Source organism: Dermacentor andersoni, chromosome 3, assembly GCF_023375885.2.
Source record: "Dermacentor andersoni chromosome 3, qqDerAnde1_hic_scaffold, whole genome shotgun sequence".
Lineage (NCBI taxonomy): Eukaryota > Metazoa > Arthropoda > Arachnida > Ixodida > Ixodidae > Dermacentor > Dermacentor andersoni.
In genome coordinates this window covers 3628136-3642933 of record NC_092816.1, presented here as the reverse complement: position 1 = coordinate 3642933, position 14798 = coordinate 3628136, and the positions used below count along the sequence as shown (strand labels likewise).

General features: G+C 46.9%; 1 protein-coding gene across 1 annotated transcript; it reads right to left on the bottom strand.

Annotated features, from left to right (window-relative positions):
• Nucleotides 1-1023: 1023 nt before the first annotated feature.
• On the bottom strand, nt 1024-6805 carry LOC126520616 (uncharacterized). The gene is made up of 2 exons (XM_050169412.3): nt 6509-6805; nt 1024-4932 (listed from the first exon to the last, which is right to left on the bottom strand). Exon 2 carries the CDS (start codon nt 4737-4739, stop codon nt 3519-3521), a length of 1221 nt encoding a protein of 406 aa, XP_050025369.1. The 5' UTR covers nt 4740-4932; nt 6509-6805; the 3' UTR covers nt 1024-3518.
• Between the last annotated feature and the right edge of the window lie 7993 nt (nt 6806-14798).

The following is a 14798-nucleotide window of genomic DNA, read 5'->3' as shown; positions in this document are numbered from 1 at the left end:
AAGAAGAAAAGACTACACCTTCACATGTGTTAAAACACATGCCAAACTTGAAAAAACAGACGTACAATGAACCTCCACACGTTAAAATAGCAAAAGCATCACTTAATAGTCGAAAACTATTGAAAACTTTGCAAGCGCCATGGCAAGCGCAAATCCGCCATTGCTGCTGATATTGATGTTGATCAGGCTGTCCCCTTGCGATCGAGTCGGCAAGCGCGTGGAAGCGCGTTTCTTTATTCTATGGAAGCGCAATTGGCGCAATGTAGCCAAAATAAACAAATAAAACTGTGAATCAACTCCAAATACACACACGCAAAAGAAAAATCGTCGGGATTCTCTATAACGACGTTTCCAACCCCTTGACCGATATTTCATACAGCTCGTTGCATTAATTAAAATACATGCAGTGCATTGTTTTCATAACGCGCAAAAAAAATTCTGCACTTAAGCTTACCCGCACAAACACGCGGCGCAAATTGGTAGAACGCCACCAGTGCAGCCCCCACCCGCCAAGAAAATATATGACTAGTCAATAATAATAGCATATAATTATAATGTGAGCGTCGGCGCAATCAATGGAGAATTCAATTTTATTTGTTATAGAAAATCAAATGCAATGCAGTAAACAATGGATAGAATTAGGCATATAGCTTCCTGGAGTCTAAAAAAAATCTGCCTTGAAACTTGACGTGGTGACACGGCAAATTGTGGGTATACGATTGAAAATAATTGCTATAGTGTGTTCGTGTATGAATAAGCTTCTCAAAAGGAGTTTCAAGTGTTTCCATGGTATGGCAAGCTTATATCTTGATACATCAAGTTTTTTTTATTCATGTTGTTCAATTATGTTTAAAAAGCAAATTGTAAATCCCAATGGTTTTGTTTTTTACCAGGGGAACACAGAGTTGAGCCACTGTTTCGAAACAAACTTTTATTTAAAGGTAGTTACAAGTAACACCGACACCCTCGCTCATGAAAATCCCAATGGTTGTGTTTTTTACCGGGGGAAACACAGAGTTGAGCCACTGTTTTGAAACAAACCTTTATTTAAAGGTAGTTACAAGTAACACCGACACCCTCGCTCATGACAAAACAACTTTCACTCGCTGTGTCCAGACACTTGGTTCAAGGTGCATGTAATGCTTCATCTCCAAGCTTCGCCTGGTTTCTTAAAGGCATTGTGAAATCTACACGGTGTTTTTATTTTACACCTCCTCATCTCATAGCACAAGATATGAAATGCGTGAACAAGAAGAATCAGGCCAGCACATATTCACAGAAATGAACTCTTCACAGTGCAGTTGACAAGTGCAAAAATTACAGCAGAAACTGCCAGTCACATGATATGAGCACAACATAACTGTTCTTTTTGCGGGAAAACCTCAATCCCATGCCGACATTAACCTATATGGTGGTCATCACTGGCAATGTTCGAAAGATTTTCATAAAATAGAGACTGAATGTCTGGAGTATTTATCATAAGGGAAGTAGAAACTCGCACATCTTCTAAACAGCCCTTTGCAGTGCTAAATGTATGCTGGCTATTGATAGTAATAAATAGTATGACTGTTACAACTGTTAAACAAGACAAAAGCTCACAGGAATATGAAGGCTTGAAGTGATAAACAGTGTTTGGAGGGGGAATGTAGCTGGAGTGAACCTTTTGGCAAAGATTTGTTTTCGTCAGTGCCGCAATTAAGTTCGGCACAGCAATCTTTATGCACGCTTAGCTCACTTTCCCACACCCTCAATGTAGGATGAAGAGGAGAATAAGAAAGTGCGTAGAATGAAGTTGAAGTGTAGAAAAGAAATGGGGAGACAGTGAAACAGAAGGTAGGAGCACTGTTGTAGATTATTCTTCGAAGGCTACTCTTCCAAAAGAAAAAGAGAAAAATATTAAATGTGTAAGGAAGCATTGCCAATTGTTATTATGCCTACTCAAGTAAGAGATGCACCATAAGGGATGCAATATAAAACTGATCTGATATGTAGAGTGGCCTAAAGCTTTCTGCATAGTCTTTGCAATCATTATGACACTGTCTGCTGCAGCCAAATATGCAGAAGTTTTAATTGAGTGCTCATGACCAGAGCAACTTATCCAGACAGCACACAATACCACTGCATATGCCCTCTATTTTGGTAATCTGAAAAATAAAAGTTTATTCAAATGGGCAATAAGAACATCACATGGAACACAAAATCTAGATCGAATTATGAGGCATGCCACAGTGCGGGACTCAGTAATATTTTTGACCACCTCGGGTTTTGTGATGTGCACTTAAATTCAACTACACACTTTTTTTTTTCATTTCACCACCACTGAAATGCAGCCACCTTTGCTGGGATTGAACCCGCAAGCTCGTGCTCAACAGTGCAACATCATAACTACTGCGCTACTGAGTGTTTACACAAATTTATAAGTAGCAAAACACATTGGAGGCTTTTGCACACTGAAACACTACACACCATCCAATGCACTTCCTTACATCTATGTACAGACATACTTACCAGCGGCTCATATGACAAGCATGGAGGCGTGCTCTAACACACTACCATCCAACAGCTGCCACATACCAGAGATGACCACTGGGTCTGTATCTATCTTCACAGAACACTTACCAGCAGCTCATACAACAAGCATGGAGGCATCTCTCGTGCTCTAACACACATACCATCCAGCTGTGACATATGGCTGCACACCACAGACAAAAACAGACGGGCTAATCATCAGAGACCACATGTCATGATTTGTTAACATGCGAGCCCACAACCTGCTTCAATAAGGCATGACAGCACAGCACTACTGCACCACTTCTCTCTTCCTAACTGCACTGGAGGCTTGTTACCAGTAATCGTGCCCTGCTGACATGGTTATCTCTTGTTTCTATGTTGCTGTCCCTAAGCTGTTATTTAAGGACTTCCTTTTGAGCTTCAGTGGGCCTTGAAAGGCTAGATGATGGCTGCGACAATCTAGGGTTTTTTGTAGAGTGAAATCTTAACAGGTGCACAACTTTTTTGTTGGCTGGTTCATTTGAATGGTCTGGCATCTTTCTTTTTGGGTCACTTTCACTTTCAACAAGCATGAAAACTGGCTCAAACAAATTGTTTGCCTTCTCAGCCACACCCTCAGAGACTTCACCATCTGATATTGCCTGTCTGACCGAGTCCATTTTTGCTCTTAAGAGTGCTGAGCTTTACACTGCTTTGGCTGCTTCCAGCTTTGTTATACTCTGTACAATGTGCAATGCCCGACTTGCCTCACATGCTTCTTCGGGTGAGCTCTCATGGGCCTTGTTGCTGCTAGTTGGATTAGCGATGACCACACAGTGAATGTGCTTGCACACTGTAAAGTGTATAAGATGGTCATAGCAAGTGCACATGTAAGTATGCACACACACTGCACATTCCTTACACCTCAAAGGACAGCAAGCACCATCTCCCACTTTTGACACTTTATATGAGAGCCCTTTAATAGACTGGGATGGCACAGTCTATATGCCATCTTCATTTAATTTGGCTCAAGCTGCCATTTCACTGCCAGACCTGTGGTTCTTCTGAATTCTGCTCAGCTTCTTACCCTTTGCCCCTTTCATCATCTGGATAGCCCTTTTCATTAAAAAATGATTTGTCAAGTCCATGAGGGCAGAAATAAGTTTGTCACCATGCTTATTCTGTTTTCTCTCCAGCATAGTATGCTTTAACGTCCTGCGCTTGCTCTCAAGGTGCACGTTAGTGTTGACAGCTGCTCTAGTCCTAAAGCAATAGGCCCACTCTTGCGGCCTAACTGCATAGTGGTCATTGAAGTACTTCAGGAAGTCCCTCATTTTTTCTTCCTCACTAGAAAGGAATTGCTTAAAATAATCTTCAAATGCCTTTTCCACGAGGAACTCTAAGAGTAGCCACACACTATGGTAAACATGTGGCCTTAGCTGTTTCTCTACACACTCGAGTATCTTCTTACGCCAGTTGTTATCCACATGCCAGGCACTGAGAAGTTTCTGTTTTGCGGCACCCATGACCATGGACCATGCTTTGTAGAATTGCGACGCATCATCAGATACCAATGTCTTAGCAGCCACTTTTTTGGCCATGGCCGACTCCAGATATTTGAAGAATGCTGTCAAAGTTTGCTCGTTCATCCGGTTGCAGATGAAATAAGCTATAGCTACACCTGATCCTATTTTATCTAGCACCAGAAGAGTGGCCAGCTCAAACTGGTACTCTGTAGTTCCATGTGTGGAGTCAAGACATACAGTACCTGCAGGGCCCAATTTTTCTAGTAGCTCCTTCTGAGACTCTGTCATCAGAACAAGAGCAAAGTCTGCTGAAGGAAATGTACCACTTGGGTCCACTGCACCTTGTGCCTTGTACAGGCGGACAAGTGTTTCACCTTTTTCTTTCATCACAAGCACCCACATGTCTACGCTGATAGCGTCATTAGTGTGACAATGTTCAGGAGCAGCAATGTTAAACTGCTGTTTGATGTTATGCAGGGTTGAGCACTCTGCCAAGGGCACGGGCCTCAGCTTGGATGCCACAGATGTTCTTACTCGCTTTAGAATGGTTTTCATGGACACACCCCTTTCTAGGTTCTCTGCTACGCTGGCCTTTTCCTTGTCACTCATTCTCAAGTGCTGAATTTCTGGTTTATGACCGTAATGGTTTCTTTGATACCTGGCTTTTATGGTGGTGCCTTCAGGTGTCGGACGGTAATTGTGACGGTAATAAATGAAAGACATATCTTACCAGACCTACAGCTCCCCTGACTTTTCTCCCGACGGTCACTATGACCTTCCTTTTTCCTTGCCTCGCCTGATCTATTACAGTAATAGTGGATCCTTGTTTCTCCACTGGCCAGCTTTTTGGGGTCCCTGGGCAAAATGAACCAGCAGTTTTGGCTACCCTCTTCTTCTGCTTTCCATTCATGAAATTCTGTAATAAAAGCACAAAATAGCATTAGATAGTGACAAGTACTATTGGGAGACAGATGCAAACAAAAATAATCACTCTGAAGGCTTTGGACACGGGCTAATGTAGCATTTATTTTACTCCCTCACCTTCAACTCGACTGTGTCATGAGGTCACCCTTGATATTGCTCAAATTTATGTTAAAATTGAATTTCAAATGCAATGCGCCATAACTTCAAAAAATTTATCATATTAGTTTTGTTTTAATAAGAAACAAATATGAAACTTAAGCATGATCTATGCTCACTCCTTCCTCAATATTGAATCAGACTGTACATTCATAGCAATGCTGTTACGATAAGACAAAGACGAACTGAGAGCACATGGTGCAAGCTACGCCCCAGAACAGTGTGAATCCCTTCTCTCAGTTTCTTCTTGAAAAGCTCCTTCTTTTCAAGAAGAGCTTGATTTTTTACTGTAGATAGGGGCTTGGCGAGGGAGTGTTCCATCGTCACGCGGTTATGATCTGGCTTGGGCATGCGCCTGGTTCGAAGAGGCAGCATTATGTGTGATTTCAATAAACCAGTTGCTAGTCTGCGTTCGTCCTGTCTTCTTCTACGTTGGTGTCTTTTCTCAAGCGCAGTTTAAGTTCACAAAAAGATGTCTTACCAAGTAGCCTCCTAACACACTCTTCTTAAAGAAAAAAGGATTGCGCGTGCGTCAAATTTCGCTGTACTTTATGAAATCTACAACCAGAGTCCTTCTATTGAGGGACTGTGGTACTACTAAAGAATTTTCCCAAAGTACGCCGGGAGACCAAGCCGCTGACAGCCGCAATTGCAAGTGTGGTCGTGGACCTACGTCGGCCTGCATTCGGACCTATTGCGGCCTGCACTGAGGCGAAGACTACACCACGCACGCAAGTAGCGCAGAGCAACGTCAGAACGCAGAGCAAATCCCTCCTCTCGTTTAAGTAAAAAAAAAGGGGGGGGGGGTTGCGCGAGCGTCACATTTCGCTCTATTCTATGAAATGTACTGCTAAAGAGTTTGCCCACAATACGCTGTGAAACCATCCCGGCGACATCCGCAAATTCATGTATGGTACCGGTTCTGCGTCTCTGCCGCATTGCAACGTGCACTGAGGCGAAGACTAGGCCACGCACGTATGTGGCACAGAGCAACGTCAGAACGCAGAACAGCTTACTCCTGTCGCTTAAAAAAATAAGAAGATGTACAAACGTCAAATTTCACTCCACTTGCTGTGCAGGAAAGCAGACAATGCCAAACGTAACGTCATGTAGCGCATCGCTGGGAGCGCGCACACATGACTATACTATAGATGGACAAACAAACAAATTATATTTAACGAGGATACAAACTTCAAAATACCCCAAGGAAATAAATTAGGCACCTGCGCAAAAGCTGCTCTTCGCGAAACAGATAGAGAAAAAGAAAACAAAGGCCCGCAAAGCATAAACAACTGCCTTTTTGGAGGCACACTGCGCAACAAGAAATTAAAAAAAGTCCAAGATATAATATTGCGTTTAAACGTCATTTGCTCACGATGACTGAGAATAAACTTAATAAAACTGTTCCTCACCCTTATTGTTCCGGAACACCAGGTGCACGTAATCAGCCTCGAAGTTGTGCGCAGCGATCTGGTGCACCGAATACTTCTCCATTGTAGGCAGGGAAGTGCCACATACGTCGCATTTCATCAATTTCTTGACATCCACGGCCATTTTGTGAACGTTCCTGATGTGTTGCAGCATGTTCTTCCTCTGTATGAATAGTTTGCTGCAGAATTCGCAGCGACGATCGTCATCGCCGATGGCAGCTCGATCACAGACGTGCACCATTCCGACATTGCACGCACTAGGGTTGTTGTATAATCCGGCAGCAATACAGAGAAGAAACCTCCCCAATCACGTGACACACTAGGTATTCAGTGGCCCCATAAGGACAGTTGGAAACCAACTTAGGGAACTAACATCTGGGAACGCAGGGTCACGTGGATGCTGCCTTCTATTGTTCACCGGCCTCAGCCGGCCTGCGGGGAAACGCATGTCTCTCGTTTAGCTTTCTCGCGAAACCACGCCGCGCTGCGCGCAACCGAGCTGCTCAGACGCGCGCGCTTCGCTGAACAAAATCATGTAATCGCGATGTCTCAATGCATTATCGTTGCCGAAGTCATGTTGAAAGAACATTATAATGAACTTCGCAAATTGGGCCGTGAGGTCGAATCGGCTGCTTTTACCAGCTTTTATGAAAATAAACATGCTTTATCAGGCCAGCCAAACATCAACCGCGGGTACCGGCCGCTGCCGAGTTCTTGCGCGATATTAAAAAAAGGTTACGTTTATCGCTGACTTCTTGCTTTTCTCTGCTTGGACTTCCTGGGGCGCTCAGACGATCTTGCGAGCTAGACGTCTGGCGATACGAAAAAAATGTACGCATTCTCACTGCACTGCAAGGACGCACTGGAGACACGTACGTACGAAACACACCGACCCATTTGCGATCAATTTGGAGTTTACGAGCACAAACACATTCTCGCTTGAGGAATCGTCGTGCTTTATTGAACAACGTTCGGGTGGCCGCGCAACACTACGACAGCGCGCCGGCGAGGAGGCAAAATGTCAATTCTGACTTCGCGTTTAAATTGATCCAAGGTGCCTTCTTACCACGGTAAGTGAAGCATCACATAACCAAAGTTTTGCGATAGCCGGCGCAAGGTGCAGAACAGTACGCGTGTAGAACCGGCCGGCGTGCGACCACGGAACAGCCGTTTGATGTGTTCGCATGCGTACGTTCTGTGAAGCCTTGCCGACTCTTGCAGCGCATCCGCTTTCACTTCCCTGCGCTTCCCGCGCGCACAGGTAAGATACGCCCGCGGTAGGGAGGATTCGTTCCTTAAGTGAAAGCAGCCACTTCTTTCCCATCTTCCAGGATGAAGCGTCGGCTGGCAGGCGCACGGTGCCGACGGCAGCAAAATGCACATATTCGGCATAACGCTCTATCAGCACGTGTATTGAGGTACACCTATCTGTGCAGGTGTGCATGAACCTCGAACGCGCTCTGCTTCAAAGACTTCGTGCTGTCGCGAGTACTACTAGGAACAAGCAACAGTTAAGCAACATGTGTTTTAATATGCACAAAAGCAAGTTGCTACTGAACGCGAACTATGTATTCATAACGTACGTCTACGTGCCGCAAATGCATCATATGCGCTGTCAAAAGGAGGAATCACTGACCTGCAAGGCGTTCATTGTACAGATTCTGAAACGCATCGGTTTCGGCCTGCGATGGCACGTTAGCATGATTCCGCCGAAAGAGCAATATTTCCCGCGGATATTCCTTCGTCCGTTGCAATTGCCGTGGCGCGGTACATTGCGTACAGCGTTGCATGCTCGTTCATTTCACGAACTTTAGTTACTCCTGTCCTACCTGGCCACAGCAACATCCGGTAGAGCACGGTCCAGATAACGTAGCGCAACAAAACGCGGAGACCAACGCAAACCTGCCCGCACGGCGCCTTTGCCACGGTACGAAACCTACGGAGCAACACGTGTGAGCGCACAGAACGCACAGAACAATGGGCGTCTTGCACTGGAGTATGGTGGCTAGAGGGGGGTAGTGTGACGGGCGGGAGCGGAGGGGTGCACAAATTTGTGATGAAAAATGGCGGCCCCAGTAGATGGCGCTGGCTGCGCGACAGGTGCCAGCGGCGCTGGCCGGTATCGCGTTGGGCCGCGTGTTTTTACTTTCACCTTGTTTCCAATAATTACACGCCGCGTCCGTGTTAACAGGACATGAACTAGTAATTTTGTTCGTTCGTTGAAAAGCGTGCGTTTGAAATTTTAAATGGTGCTACTTAACATAAGCGAAAACCACAATATTTCTGATAGACGCAACTGGCAAGCGGCGTTTAGGTTATAATTAAATGTTTCTCAGCATTGACCAGATTTCACATCTTTCGCCAACTTCATGTGAATTAATCCATTTACGTGAGCGCACAGTCAAACTGTCTTGAGTGTTTGTTTCTTTATGGGCTTTGGAGTGTAAACTGCTTAATATTTTCTCTTATAAGAAGCAATGGTTCGCGTGTTTATTTTTCGCTCTCGAAGGTTCAGTGTTGAAATCATTTAAATTTAATTTTCTATTTTCCTTGGAGAGCTTATATTTTTAGAGTAGAAATGGCAATGCTGTAGTCAGGCTCTGTTGCACCGAACATTTTCATTCATTATTTTTTTAACTGTTTCTCTCCCGTTCCGTCGCTTTCGTGAAAATTGATTCTGCAGCAGTTTTCTCAAGTATTTGCAATGAATTCAGGGGCCGTTACTTTCACATACGTAAGTGCACTTGATGGAAAAGTAACACCCAGCAAACGATATATATCTTCCTTGCTTCTCTGGTTTCACGCCGCAGCCTCCACACAATATAAGTGCATGTGTGCTGTCGAGCACTGACTGCGCTTCCTCCGGCGAAGAAACAGTGCACTGTGATTGGCCCCTGAGGAATACAGAGCAACACAACGATTCCGGTTGGTTGCATTCTGACTTGAATTTCACTAAATTCGGCACCAAGATGTGGTCAACCTGCTCGCCCTCGAGCTCACTGGCTCCGAAAAACTCACTGTAACGTTCACTTGGAAACGTTACCTTATTCCATGTTGTATCAGGTAGGCAGACATTATGACACGCACGCTCAAGTTGCACGGCGTGCTGTTTATTTGAGGCAATGATATCTGGTATATCTGGCCCCTGGCGTAGCTGCGCGTGCGCTACGGTGTTTTCTTGCTGGGTGTCTTGTCTGTTGATTGCGTTCAGCTTTTGCCGTTTTGCAGCAGGTCCAAGCTGCTCGCATATATTTCTCTCTTTCCTTTTCATCGGAGCTTTGTTCTTGAAATACTTAGGTGCCTCAGGGAACACAGCGGGCACGGCGTCTTCTTTCAGACGCGGACGATCGCGCGGCAATTCCACAACCTCACCGTTGACTGTGTGCCGGTAGGTCCTTTCGACGAATCTTTCGTCGAAGTGCCGTTCACAAACCACGCTGTCGTTAGTAAGCGCTTTTGCAGCCCGTTTAATATTTCAGGCCCACTGCTCCCTTCGCAAGACATCAGTTGGGGCTTTAAACACAGAAAGCTTTTGCGAGCAAGATCGATACCCGCCTTTGCATCCAGGTATAGAGCACGTGCTTGAGCGGGTTGACGGCAGGGTTAATTACATCCAACAGTCTGAATCTGAAGAGTCCATTCCTCGGGTGGCAACGCGACGACCCAACACTGCAGAGAAATTTCACGGACGACGACAGAGGCGACAGCGAAGCGTCAACGCAGCCGGCGAAGCCTTGTCAGTGCCCGGCCGTCGCAAGCGTGGCACCTTTGAACACAGCAGTGCCCCTAGCGGTGGCTAAATTTTCACCGCGTTCCGCGCGCTCCTCCTCCATGGCGCGGATGAGGCGCCCGCCACACTACCCCCCTCTAGCCACCATAACTGGAGTTTGAGGTATAGTAGCGGCGCCTGGTGGCGGCGCGGGAAACATGTGGGTCGTACCAGCACGTTTCTAGGCCGAGTTTTGCGTCGATTCGCACTTTTTTCTGCCCTGTTGCGAGTGCGAAAAGGCTCGTCACTTCTCACAGACCACGTCGACCACGCTGCGAGCTGGTCGCAGCTTATAGTTTAACGAAAACGGACTCTCCGTGTGCCGTGGGACGTAATGCTGGAAGCAGAAGGAATCAGCGAGGCCGATCCGGAGGAACCTAGCTCAGCATCAAAAAAGCGTCACCGACGATACTGCTGCGTCGTGGGCTCCCATGAACAAGAAGGCCTGAATCCCAACATCCGATTCTATCGTTTCCCTTCAATTAAGGCCTCACGAAGCGGAGCGTCGGGCGCGCTGTATAACTGCAGTTCGTCGCGCTGGGTAAGCGAAACTTCGCGCCATGCTGACTGCTTCACCTGTCTTGAAGCTTGCTTGATTATAGATCTGCGTTCTAAAATTCGGTCTTTTGCACCTACAGTCCCGACGGCAGACCGACATAGCAGCAGGCATGGCTGGTGATTCACGATTCGAAACCCGGCCACAGCGACAATTAACAATTCGACCGGTGCGAAGTGGTGAAGTGCCCAGGTGTGTGCAAATGACCACAAATGGCCGGGTTGATTCGGTGATAATTCACTACCCCACTACGCGCAGCACAGGTTAGAGAGTTAAATGTGCTGATACTTGACCTCAAGCCAGCATGTTGAGGCAGCGCAGCAAGATAGTATCGATTACAGCAGATCGATTTTCGAGCGTTGTCATTAAAAGCTACATCAAGCGAGCAGCGCACGAGCTCGCGCTGCGCGATTCGCACGTACGTGCGAGCTCGTATGCATTGCATTTGTTATTACCAGTTACTAAAAGGTACAGATGGTCGCTACTACAAAGCAGGCCTAACTACTTGTTTAGCGGCATGCAGTCAACAAAGATTGCAGGAGACCCGCCGTTACGCGGCATGTCGAAATACCGCTGCCGTCGCGGCGCGCACGATCGTGCGCTCGAGCAGTTCGTACATCGCGGCATGCTGAAAGACCGCTGCCGTCGCGGCGCGTACCGTCGTGTGCTCGAGCAGTTCCGTACACATGATGTCTGCTTATCGCTGCTGTGGATTCATTTATAGCAAGCATTTCCTCGCGTTTGTGCGCCTGAATCTAGCAGCGTGCAAACCTTACCTGAAGTTCCACTTCGTATGCGACTCGCTTCACTTGCGATTGACACCGCGCTAAAACTTCGCCGCTTAATTCTTGAACGGCATAGACGTATTCGGCACTGCATAATTTCTTGCCTTTACGCAGCGTGCCACTCCTGAAAAAATCTTCGGCGCCCGATATTCGCTGCAGGCCGTGATACAACACAACCGAAAGTGGCGGGTCTATATTGTAAACGTGCTTTCCGAAGCAGACGACCGAGCTTGGTACGACCCATTTTAGGACAGAGGGCGCTTTTTAGCACATTTTTCGCAGCGCCCCCTGGGCAATGCAAGAGCCCCATTTTCCATGCTACAGCGAGTAGGAAAAGTGCCGATCAGACTGCATGTGTGCTCGATGCATTTCCGCCCTAAGGATTACGAACACAATTCACTTTTGAGGCTGTCAAGGGACGTGCCTTTACACTGCGTTCCCGTTGCGTGCATCGTGCGAGCTCCTGGTAGGCGGACCGTGTTTGTCGCTCCACTAGCCCGCTTGCGGCTAAGTGGAGGGCGCATGCGCATTCGCGCTTGCGCTCCGGTTAGCCGCTGAGCGGAGCGCAAAACTTCAAACTAAACACTCTACTAAAACACTCTAATGACGTACACTTCAGAGGTGGTACCCTCTCCTCTATTGGTCGCGTCCTCCCCTTCTTCCACCACCGCCTTGGGAGTGGCAAATTTAGCGACGTAAGCGTCGAAGCGAAAAGCGAATGGTTCGCATTCCTAACCATTGTAAGATTCGGCCCCATAGCACACCATAGGAATGACGAGACGTTCATTTGAGGGATCGCCAGCCGTTTGTGCGCAGGCGCGAGTAAGAGCGGGCGTGAGAGAGAAAATCTGGGGGCTTTTGATCCTTCAATATATGACGCTGAATAAAGGCAAAATCAGACATCCACCCGTTCGTAGCAATTGCTACAAAGGAAACCCATACGGGTTCCTCGAAAGAAAAGCCTCATAGTTGAAGAAAAATTCGCCCTGGTCTGGGACTCGAACCCGGGACACCGCCTTTCCGGGGCAGCCGCTCTACCATCTGAGCTAACCAGGCGGCTGATTTTCCCTTTATTCATTACTTCTCTGCACCTTGCGGGTTTCCGCAGAACTACTACGTCAATATATGACACTACGGAGTTTTTTTTTTTCTTTTTTTATAGGGCGTGTTGTGTGCGCTTGTCCCCTAGACATGCCGGCATTGCGGAGTGCAGTCGAGTTTGTTTACGCTCCCACGCTGGCTGCCGAAAATAGGTGAAGCAGTGGGCACTGACGCCTGATTTGGCGACCGCTGTGTTGGACAGACCGTCTCGCACCTGCGGCGCTCGTGCTATTAGCCCCGAGAAAGAACTACATGGGCGCTGCGAGCGCCGCTCGCGTGACGTCAGGGCAAGGACTCGCGCCTGTCGTCTGCTTCAGTTCGAGCGTTGTCCGGGCGCTTCCTGCGGTGTTTTCGTTTTTTCGCTCTCGTTCTCTCTGCTTGTTATTTATGGTGGTCGTCTCAAATATATTTTTACGACGTCTTCCTTTGCGAACATTTATTTAAAGAGCTAATTTCTTAGACAACAATGCAGCTCTCAAAGGCAACACTACAGTGCCAGCCGAAGGAGCGCAGACTAGCCCATTGCGGATTTTTCATGCGCGTATGGACAATCGCAAAAACATAGCATATAGAAATCCAGTTATGATACCATACCTGCCGCGGTGCAACAAGTATGTCACAAACGCTGGCTATATATGACTTCTACAACAGTTACGTTGATTTTAATCCGCTAAAACAGGTTTGCTCACGACGAGTAGTTCACGGTATAATACAGATTTTTTTTCATTTCTTCACAGAAACGCTCGGCAGCAACACGGGGACTTGACTAATACTAGAGTTTAGATTCTACAAGCACCACTTGCTTCTTTACCTGCTTGTCAACATAAGGCGGTTCTTCACGTGTTTGCTTTAAGCGGCGGAAATTTGAAGGAAAGTTAATGAAGGCTTACCGCCATTTACAGAATACAAATAGGAATGTACCAATACATATTCCCTTTTCCGTGCTACACGTTCAACTCACTTGAGAAATTTACTGGTGCTTGTTGCTTGAGGAATATACATGACGAATTTGTTTGGCGAACTGACACAGGCTGCTCGGTCCAATTTTTTTGTAGTGAAGTATGCCTGTTGGACCGCATGGCTGCAGCCAGAAAGAAGTCGAAGCGTCAATCACTAGTAGTATGGGACATATTGAAGATATCTAAATCCCCCCCCCCCCCCCCAGTGGACGGTCAGAAATCACGTGAAAGTATATGCAAGGCTTGTGATGCTTTCTTTATGAATGTTTGCGATTGGATTGGAGCAAACTTTATTTAGCCTACAGTTGGGCAAGGTTCTCCTTTATGTACCGACGAAGCGAATAGTTATCCGTATGTATAATTAAAGCACGCTGGATCGAGACTGTCAGGATTGGGGGCTCAATCCCATCGCTCGTAACCCGTTGTCAAGATTGGAGTCGGGCATGAATTAGAAGGTAGCTGGCCCATGCCGTCGCCCAACTTGTCCACGCTGAGGATGTTGATGAAGGGAAGGACTGCTTCTCATCAAGAACGAGGGATATGGGTTTAATTACAGTATCTACATGCAGTTCATCAGTCTAGCATGACTGCGAGAGAAAGTACACCAGTCTAACATGACTGCTTGAGAAAGTGCCTCAGTCTAACATGACTGATTGAGAAAGTGCACTGAGCAGCCGCACAACAGCGGTTTATAAACACTCGGTCCCCCCCCTCGATCCCAAGGTGACGGAAACGTTCGTCCAGGCATCGTAAACAGGCCGCCTCTCTGCGGGACGGTTTACGCACATATTTGAAGTAGTAGCTTAGCGCGAAAAAACCACAGCTTGGTAGGCGCATGCGTGACAAGAGGATATTTATTTGCACTATCCTTCCTTTCTATTAGACAGTTGTGAATAGCGCTTGTCCTTGTCCGTCTTCCTTGTGTCCGTGGTTTTTTCGCGCTAAGCTACTACTTCTAATATGGACGACCAACTAGCCCAACAGTCAACTCTTCTGGTTTACACACACACACACACACACACACACTTCCGCACGGGTTCACGGTCCGGAGCCAACGTCAGATAGACTTCGTAGAACTCGGAGCTTGCGTCAGGAAAGGCGC